The sequence below is a fragment of the Plectropomus leopardus genome, chromosome 2, assembly GCF_008729295.1.
Source record: "Plectropomus leopardus isolate mb chromosome 2, YSFRI_Pleo_2.0, whole genome shotgun sequence".
Lineage (NCBI taxonomy): Eukaryota > Metazoa > Chordata > Actinopteri > Perciformes > Serranidae > Plectropomus > Plectropomus leopardus.
In genome coordinates, this window is record NC_056464.1 from 21,043,027 (window position 1) to 21,053,031 (window position 10,005).

General features: G+C 36.2%; 1 protein-coding gene across 1 annotated transcript; it reads left to right on the forward strand.

The window, feature by feature from the left end:
• The first annotated feature begins 37 nt into the window (after positions 1-37).
• LOC121950253 (filamin-binding LIM protein 1-like) lies at positions 38-9,048 on the forward strand. The gene is made up of 8 exons (XM_042496199.1): positions 38-232; positions 581-940; positions 2,325-2,488; positions 3,717-3,801; positions 3,914-4,083; positions 5,696-5,874; positions 6,571-6,691; positions 6,798-9,048. Exons 2-8 carry the CDS (start codon positions 604-606, stop codon positions 6,906-6,908), a joined length of 1,167 nt encoding a protein of 388 aa, XP_042352133.1. The 5' UTR covers positions 38-232; positions 581-603; the 3' UTR covers positions 6,909-9,048.
• Positions 9,049-10,005: the final 957 nt, after the last annotated feature.

Genomic DNA, 10,005 nt, shown 5'->3' on the forward strand with positions numbered 1-10,005 from the left:
GGGAGGTGGTATTGTCATTCAGCCAGAGAAGGAGGAGGGGTCGACGGACGAGAGAGTTGAGGAGGGAGGTTCAGAAGGAAAAGGAGTGGCCTTCTGCTGATAGTCGCCCTCTCTGCCGGAGTAAAGTCTTCTCTCAGTGGCAGCTCGCAGGAGGGAAAACAAACCAGGAGTTTTGAGATACACAGCAAAGAAGAAAGGACAGACCTGTCCCCAAAACCGCATATTCTCCCAGGTATGTAATAGCAGCTCAGAGCCAGAGTGAGTGGGTTTAAAGGAAACAGATGATTTAGATTTGTGCTTTCTGCCTCTGAAACCATTCATTATGGGTAATGAGAGCTGTGAGTTTACCTCTCTGAAGTGAGAGAAAGTTGACTGAGAGGGTGTGTGCACTTAGATTCAAAATAATTGAGATGTTAATGATAAGACGTCATGTTTGGTATTTGCGTTTTATTCTTTTGTTCAAGGGTTGCTTAGCAAAGATAAGTAAGGTGTTAACGCTGTGATGTGTCTCTATAGGATTATAAAACATTAAATGTTGCCATCTAGAGTGTACATGCTAATTGTTGTGTCCTCCTGTTAGGCTGTATGTGGGTTTAAACAGTCATGGCATCAGCAGCTCCACCAAAGAGGATGGTGTCATCTGTCTTCATCACTCTGGCATCTCCTCACCAAGCCACTGTGACACCGCAGCAGCCCGTCCTCCAGGCTCACAGTGCCCCGGCCAGAGACAAGCAACACACCGCTGTACGAGTCAGCCCAAGTGACAGCATCCCTGCTGGCGTCAGACAGAAGAAGGAGGACCACTCACAGTCTGAGTCTGCAGACAGCAAAGGCCGGACTCGTACAGGTGCCTCTGCCCGAGCTTCAGACCCTCAGAGCCCAAAACCTGCCCAACTTGGTGCCAGCAGAGGAAAGCTGCAAGAAGATGAAAAAAGTGCAGGTATTCATGAATGAATCTATTTTTATGTTGGCTTCAATGCCAACTGGACGAAACTTGGATTACCTGAAACATACGTTACATGTTACTGCTGCCATCAGGGCCTGGCTGTATCATGTGTTTATGTCCATAACTTTATTTAAGTTTGTGAATCTCCAAAACAACATATAAATACATACAAATTACAGTTTATTGCATTCCTAACCTATATTGCAAAGATGTTTGATATTGTTGAAGGTGTAAATCCACTGCTTTTACACATCAGAGTCTGTTAACAAGTATGTTTGATATATTTGAATTGATAAATGCTGCTAAGTTGCCTCAGGTGATGCCACTTAATGTCTGGAGTTGTGGAGTGTTTGGTTGTGTAAAGAAGCGAGCTTACCAGATCTCTGCAGACCGCTCCTTATCTCTGCTTGAGGCTATAATAGCTAATACTAGTATAACACATTCAAGTGTCGAACTGCATTTTGGGTAATGCAGGTTCTGGGTTTTGACGAGGAAAATGAAAGTGTAGAATTAAAAAGAAAATATTTATGGTTCTGCAGCATTAATATATATTTATATCTTTTAAGCTGTCCATTGTGAGTCGGACAGTGTTGCGGAAATAAAATGCCGAATCACTATATTACTCTTTTAATTGGAAGTTTTTTTTTTATCTTCTCCTCACATTCACTGGATTCAGGATGTATTATATACTATCAGGCTGGAAAACATAAGTATTATCTCTGAGGAACAGCTGCTGAACTTGATAACATTAACAAAAAACAAATATTAAAACCACAACAGCAAAACAACAACAAAAGTTTAATACAAAAACACGAAAAATTCACATACAAGAAACAAGCAACAGACTCAAACCAAACAGCCAATTTACAGTAAACTTTTTAATCTGCAGCTTTCAATAACCAGATATGTGCATTGAGTAGTCAAATAGTCCTTAATCCTGTTTCTAAAATCTTCCATGCTTATGATAAGATCATAAATCAAGGTGACTCTGCAGCTGATGTCAAGATGAGGAAGCAAAACAAAGTTTGACTATGGATGCAGATAAAAAATACACGAATAGAAGATATAACCTCATAAGCCTCTGCATTTCCAGTTATTTTATTTTTCATAATCATGATTATGATTTTTCTTATTAATATTATTACTAGTATTTCTCACTCTCATTAGTTTTTCTAATTTATCATTTTTTGAGTGACAGTATCTGTATGCGTATGGATGCACATGTGTATATACACATGTGCATATACACATGTGCATATACACATTTGCTAATATTTTGTTGGATTTCATATTAATCTTATGCTGAATTTCCTAAATTTAGAACAACTGTGTGTAAGTTGCTACAAAGTGAGTTGAAATATTTTTTCTTGTCCAACAGAGCTCTTCCCTCCTCCTCCTCCTCCTCCTCCTGCTGCTGCTGCACTGCCTTCACCTCTGGGAACATCTTTCTCTGAAGAATCAGCACCTCCACCACCTCCTCCTGCCCAGACGCCTCTCTCCCACCCTCTGACCCCAGGCCAGCAGCCAGTTTACAACAGAGAGGTATGCAGACCTCTGTCACATTTACATCACCCAAATTCTCATGTCTACCACTCTCATATACTGTTTTAAGCACTTGATCCAAATTTTCATGAATGCATTGCACTTGAAGTCATTATTTTCCCACAGTGAAGGATTACAGCTATCCACAACTTTTACAGATGCTGTATTAAGTTGTGCAGTGGTTGTAAAGAATAATCTGCAAAACACATTATGAAGAACAAAACAGCTGTCTTTTAGATATGGCTGAATGATCAAAAACCCTTTTTTGCTTCACAAGCTGAGCACTTTTCATACTGTAGATATCTAAAAGAAATGTTTAGTTTGCGTCATCACAGTCTCATCTCTGTGCAGAAAAAGTGGGCTGAGTTACAGCAGGAGGTCTGATACTGAGCAGACTTTCCTTTCTATATATTTGCACCTATTTGTGTACATACACAATGCATATAATGTTTTATAGATGTATTATTTGTTTTTTCATTATGTTAGATTTAATAGAAATCATTTGGATACTCCAAATCTTTAAGATATGTAATTCCTTAACCTGAGAAAAATGGTCTGACTTCTTTAAAAAAAAAACATGGGTAGAAAGCAATTAGCATCTTAACAAAACATGTCCCAAAAAGTTGCAGGACATTAGTTTGAAAAATGAAAAAAGTAACAAGAAAATGAGCAAAAGAAGAAAAGTGAAAAACAAAAACAAACAAGAAAATGATCCTTAAACAAAAATCATTTAAAACAATTTTTTTTTTTTTCCTGTAACATAATTTTAAGTATATGGTTAAATATTTATACATGTAGCTTGCTGGACATTTTCCCTAGATTTTTTTAACAGTTTATTATCACCTTTTACTAATTTCTTGCACATTTTGGGACATTTCCTGCCAAGTCACTCATTGCCTTATTCCCCGTGTTTTCGAAAGAAATCAAACCAGTTTGCTCAGGTTTCACAGGTTAAATAATTTTGTGAAAGGCATAAAAGGCACCTCAATTTTTTTATATATTTGAAAAGTTTATTTTTGAAATATTACTGCATCTCCTTTCAAGTGGGATAAAATGTTACAGATTTAGGGTTACCTATATGCTTCCTAAATTATGCCTCTAGCATCAAATGTGACCACTGTTCAATTTAAGTATTTGCTAAATGGTGTGGCTCACCTTGTGAGGTCAAACTCAAATGTGTCTCAGTTTAATGTTTAGTTTTACATCAACAGTGTGCTTTATATTTAAGGTGGAAACAAGCACACCATCTAGTGGGTTAAAACAAGATGAACAATCCCACGAGATCCACAAAGACACGAGCAAGGAGAGTCGAGGTAACATTATCTTTATTTACACATTTATCACTGAGGCTTTACACGGTTCCGCTTAGACAGTACACACATTATTATAACCTGCTTTGACATTTGATGTTTGTGTACAATGCAGAGGTGTGTGGCTTCTGTCGGAAACCTGTGGCTCTCTCTGAACCTGCAATAGAGGCTTTAAACAGGACGTACCACGACGGTTGTTTCCAGTGTAGATCTTGTCACATACCCCTGGCTGGTAAACAGTATTACAACAAGGCAGGAATCCCACTCTGTGAAGACTGCTACCAGGTACAATAAAGTAAACACACTGCAGGGTGCTGCTAAAGCTGCAAACAGAGATGCAAGTCTCACCACAGGAGCATAGCCAGCCCAGTCGCCAGAATCAAATCATGGCTTTGTATGTTTCTGCAAACCACAGACATGTTACATTTTTAACAGTCATGATGTAGTTCAGTTATTCAAGACCAACAAAAGAAGTTTGTAGGGACAAATGTTTTTTAATTTTAATAAAATTAAAACATTTTTAATGGACGTTGGGGACATGTTTAGCAGTGTTTGTATTGATAAAAGTGAAAACCTGTTAAAAGTCCTCACCAAGAAAAAAACAATGGAAGTTTCTTTTCATTGCATTTTTTTATTCCTTTGGGCTTCAATAACAAAAATCAGTTTTTTTCTTTGTTAACAGGTCCACATTTTTTTTAAAAAAAAAAAAAACCCCTAGGCCTTTACTAATATTGATTCTAGGCATATTTACAATTACAGTATTTTGAATAAGCCTCAGAAATGGTGAAAAAAATGCACTGACTAATTTACCAAATATATAATGGACTAGCACTGAATATATGGTAGACAACAGTGACAATTGATCCTTTTTTATTTTTATGAAAAATACAAATGTGTTATCTTAACATCACAATTCAACCATTTGGTAAAATATGGTTTTAGACAGAAAAAAAAAATCATATTTATGAATTCTTTTCACTGTATATATAATGGATAACATTAAATGTATAATTTAACAACAATGAATGATCAGAAGTTCATTTATATCTTAGCTTCTCAATCAGGTTGAGTTGAATTCAACACATTTTTCATTGACATATAATGACTTCTAATGCACTTTGCCAAATGGTTGAGCAGGACGTTAAAGCGTTATCAAGATTTCAGCACTTGTCCTGCTGTGTTTAGTGTGACAAAAGAATGTATTTTTAACCCATGTTTGGGAAATATTCAGCAATGTCTGTTGCGACAAAAGCAAGAATTTTATTAACAAGAGTTTAGGACATTTTCAGCCGTGTTTGTAGCAGTTAAACTGGGTATTTTGAGCCATAACATGATGATTTTCTAACCCTAAGCAAGTGTTTCTTTGTGGCTTAACATTACCACACAAAAACCACAGCACTGTCTCAACATAAAACTGAAAACTGAAATGACAAGAAACATGAAGTTACAACATATCTTCTACATATTAAACACATGTACTGTTGTTTGTAGAACTGTGCAATGCCAACATTTGTTTTGGTGACTGAGTCGCTATACGACTATTTTTGCATGCTAAAATCATTTGCATTTGCTCTCCAAAGACACTGCTGAGTTACACGTATGAATTGTGTTTTTTGTACACATCCCAGATGGACATTGGTTTTCAGTACTACAGTATAAAAATCAACTTGTACAGAGTTGGAGAAAAAAAGTTAATTGCAAGCATCAATACTGAACAGTTGCTTAAGGTGTGCAAAAAAACACAATTCAGAAATGTAAACAAATACTTTGGAAAATGACCAGCAGTCATACACACGATGAGGTATATGTATGTACAGTAAATTAGTTTTTAGTGGACAGTATTGTCTTTTAATACAGGATTTTTTTTGGGTATTAACCATTTGGTTTGGTCTCTTAGGCCAGTCTGGAACTTTGCTGGGCGTGTGGAGAGGCCATCACAGATCATGTGATCCGCGCACTGGAGCGAGCGTACCACCTTTCTTGTTTCACCTGCACAACATGTAAACAGCAAATTGGAGAGCAACCTTTTGCTCAGGGAGAAGTTGGAGAAGTGTATTGCCTTCAGGACTACTACAGGTATGATAGTTTAAAAAAAAATCAAGAACAAGAAAATCATCCTTTATTAACCAGAGAGGGTTTGTGTATAATGCTTGAGATAATACATCATAGAGTTGCTTTTAAAGTTGTTCTAATGCACAGTCTTTGTTTTGGGTAAATCACTTTAACTGACTCTGTGCTTGAAAGGTTTTAACCCTCTAAAACCTGAAACAACATCAGTTTTCTTGTACTTTTACATGGATTTACACCTTTCAAACCTGAACAAATTGGTTTGATTTCTCTTGAAAACACGGAGGGATGAGGCAACAAACAACTGGGCAAGAAATGTCCCACAAACTGCGAGAAATTAGGAAAATGTGACAAGCAAATGACCTGAAAATCAGTTTGAAAAAATATAGAGCGAAAATATCAGATGGTCATAATGAAAAACAGGGTAAAATGTCCAGAAAACTATTATTGAATAATTATTATTTATATTATTTAGTTACCTTTTTTTTTTTTTTAAAATCTTCTTTTTCTTTTTCTGTTCCTATCTTTTTTGTTTTGTTTTGTTTTGTTCTGTTCTTACTAAATTTCAGGAAATTTTCTTGTAAATCAACCTTTAATTTCTGTCTGTGTTTCTGAAAGAAATCAAGCCAATTTACTCCGGTTTCAAATGATTAATAAAGTTGCCTTGCTATGTCTAATATTTCCTCTAAAATGCTGCCCATAAAGGAAGTATGCTCCAATGTGTAACGCCTGCAACCAGCTAATCATTCCAAAAGAAGATGGTACCGACAGCTATAATGTTAAATGCCTGGGACGCTCCTACCATGAGAACTGCTACAGGTGTGAGGTAGGGCAATCTGCAAGCAAACAATGTGTACTGCACGGACACACCGATAAGTATGCAAACACACATTAATCACCACCAGCTGATAAGTCTTTCTTACTATCTGCAGGTCTGCGTCATCCAGCTCTCTCCTGAACCAAATGAGCATGGCTGCTATCCCTTGGATGGAAAGATGCTTTGCAAATCTTGCCATCTGAACCTGGTTTCAGCCCAGCACTAACACTGGCCTCACAGCCCGGGGTAAACTGCAACTGATGGAAAAGTGCACTGAGTCCATGTTCAAAGAGACAGGACACACTGCAAATGCATTTAACCTCTGGAATACAAATGTCACCCTTTTTCCAAAGGATCAATACAGAAAATATGTTTTTTTTTTAATTTTTTTTTTTTTTTTTTTTTACAACATATCATGCTTTATAAAGATCCTCCTTTTCTTCTTTCATACTTGATAATTTTGCACTCAGTAAATTACAAAATGCACCAAATATATTTATGCAATAGCCTTTGCAAGACATACGGCAAGCATTATTAGAATTTTCGTAAATCTCAATCAGAATACTATTTCTCAATCACATTAACCCTTTATCTAAAAATAAAACTTTATATATAAAAAATACATTTCTAAAAAAGTACACTAATATATTTTATCTTGAGGCATTTGATAGATTACACTTTGCTATCAATAAGCATTGAGATGTGAAAAAAAAGATATTACAGTTACAATATAACTCACTTTGTGTAACTGGTAAGAAAATTGAATACAGACATTAGAGCTTTCATGAAATATTGTGTACTAGAGGACAGTATAGCACATCCTAAAGCACCAAAACTAGAAGGTGCTTTTGATGTGATTACATTTACATTTTTTAAAGGCTCATCGTGTAGGATTTAGTGGCATCTAGAGGCGAAGTTGCAGATTGCAACCAAATTAAACTTCTCTGTGTCAAATGTGTGGGAGAGTTATGTTGGCCGGCACGAAAACGCGAATGGCAGTATCTAGATCCAGTGTTTGGTTTGTGCATTCAGGGCTACTGTAGAAACAGCATGTTGGACTTTATGGAAGAGGACTCACTCCCTATGTAGATATAAATCGCTCATTCTAAGGCAAGGAAAACAAAACTATTCTTATTTTCAAGTGATTATAAACTAAACACAGTTATGAGTATTACATTCTATTTCTGCCTATAAATGCCCCTAAATCCTACACAATCAAGCTTTAACACATCAAAATTTTTACTGGACCACAAGGCTTCGATAATAGAACTATTGTCGATATATTAAAGTCTCATTCGGAGCCCAGCTGAATTATTACATTATTTATGTACTGTATATCAAAATGATGCCTGTGGAATTATATTTCTTTGTATCAAAAACATTTATTACAACATTTTCTGGAAAGTTATTTTGGCATTTTTATTCACCATACATTTATATGATTTGTTAAATATTGCAGTGGTGGTTTGTCTGTCTTATCTTTTCTGTGTGCGGTTTAAGGTGAGATTGTTTAACTTTTTTTTAAAGAAATGAAAAGCTGAAGTCTTGCAAAACAAAACACACCCCTGCTCTTTTAATGCTCTTAACACTTCCTGCCTTACAGACTTAATTTACGGTGGCTATATTAACTGAAGTTATCACAGTTTACGGAGATACTGCTGTGAAACATCACTTAATCTGTTTGCTTACTTTATGAGTCCTCTCTACTTGTAATACTGTTATACTAATATTTACCATTATCTCACAGTTGTCACTTGTAGCCACAGTGGTTGTTGTCTTACAGATGGTCCAAAAAGGGACATGTTTGACTTTTTTTCTAAGCTCAAGAAAAAAATCTGCTCAAGGTAGACTTATCAGTCCTATTCAGTCCTAATCAAAAAACATTAAAAATATACAGTATTGCCATCAGTGCACAATGTTTGCACAAAGCAATAACTTGATGCAAGATGAGCATTTGCTCTCAAGCATGTGATTGTAAGTTTTGTTTAAGAAATGCATTGCTGAATTAAGCTACATTTCCAAAGACTGTGGCCGACACCTGCTCAGAGAGCCATAAACTAACCTGTGCCCCACTGGCAGATCCATCTTTTTTTTTTTGTTTTTAATTATCATTTTGGCATTAACAGATCAGATTAGCCACACTGTCCACAGCGCTGCTTGGGCACGGCTCGGCTGCTGCTCAGCTGCAGCCGTAGAGAAAAAATCTGACGATTTCTTACTTAAAAAATAGACAGTAAATACAATGTTTTAAGCGTCATACAGACTCAAAACCACCTTTCACTGCAGTGTCACAGACACAAAGAAATACAAATATAGGCTGATCTGTTATACTCAACCTTTCCTAAAAATAAAAGTCCTCTTACAAAGTTTTTGTGGATAGATTCAGTTCAGTTGTTCACACAAAGCTCTTAATTGTGAAATATTTGCAGGACCATGTTGTTGACAATGCAGTAGCTTGCACGGCCTCAGAAATAAGTGGATCATTGGCCTTCAATTGTGGAAATTTATTTACGTTATTTACTGAATTTACAGTTACAGTATTTCATTTCAGCTCTTGCGTTTTGCTTTCAACTGTATTGCATGGTGTTTCTCCGCCCCACTCGGAGAGAGCAGAAACCAGTGCACAGTTTACTAAAGCCACACCCGCATCTGTGAGGAGAAACAAAAGCCCTGTGAGAAAAAAGCTAACATGGCTCATTTGCAAATGCGTAATAATCCGAACCGAAAGACGTGCAGATGACTAAAATAAACACTCAACAGAATACAGCTCATTTAGGTTACTTAGACATAGACTGCTGGAGAAACAAACACTGGACTCAAAAATATTTCCTCAAGACAGTGAGGAGGTCAACAAGATTAACAGGACAGCTGTCATTTTGTAGTTTATTTTATAAAATAAATAAATATGAAGCTAGTAAATGATTTTAAAAAAACATAAAGGAACAGCTTGGATGCAGGTAAAAAAAAAAACGTTAAAGAAGCCTTCTTAAAGTGTACCCTGTGCAGCTGTATTATCTAGGAAAACAAAGTACTGGATCGGGACTCTGTATCAGCAGTTACTCAATATAAAATAACTCTGGTCGGGATCAGGAACAGAAAAACATGATCAGGACATCCCTACATTGGACCTTAAATATCTAATTGCGCCTCTAGTTTTTAGTTTTGTTCACACACAATAACCCTTCTTTGAAAAACACTGACTGGGTTGCAATAATCCTCTCCAAGTTTTACACAATTTATAAATTCAATTTCTGAGGGATAGTTCAACTATTATCAGTTAATTTAACAACAGTTTTACATAAAACTAGCACTCTGTCAGTTGC

Coding starts and splice junctions, on each gene's coding strand:
- LOC121950253 (XM_042496199.1), top strand. CDS start 604: ATGGCATCAGCAGCTCCACCAAAGAGGATGGTGTCATCTGTCTTCATC. Junction 941..2,324: donor AGAAGATGAAAAAAGTGCAG/GTATTCATGAAT, acceptor CTTGTCCAACAG/AGCTCTTCCCTCCTCCTCCT. Junction 3,802..3,913: donor CACGAGCAAGGAGAGTCGAG/GTAACATTATCT, acceptor TGTACAATGCAG/AGGTGTGTGGCTTCTGTCGG.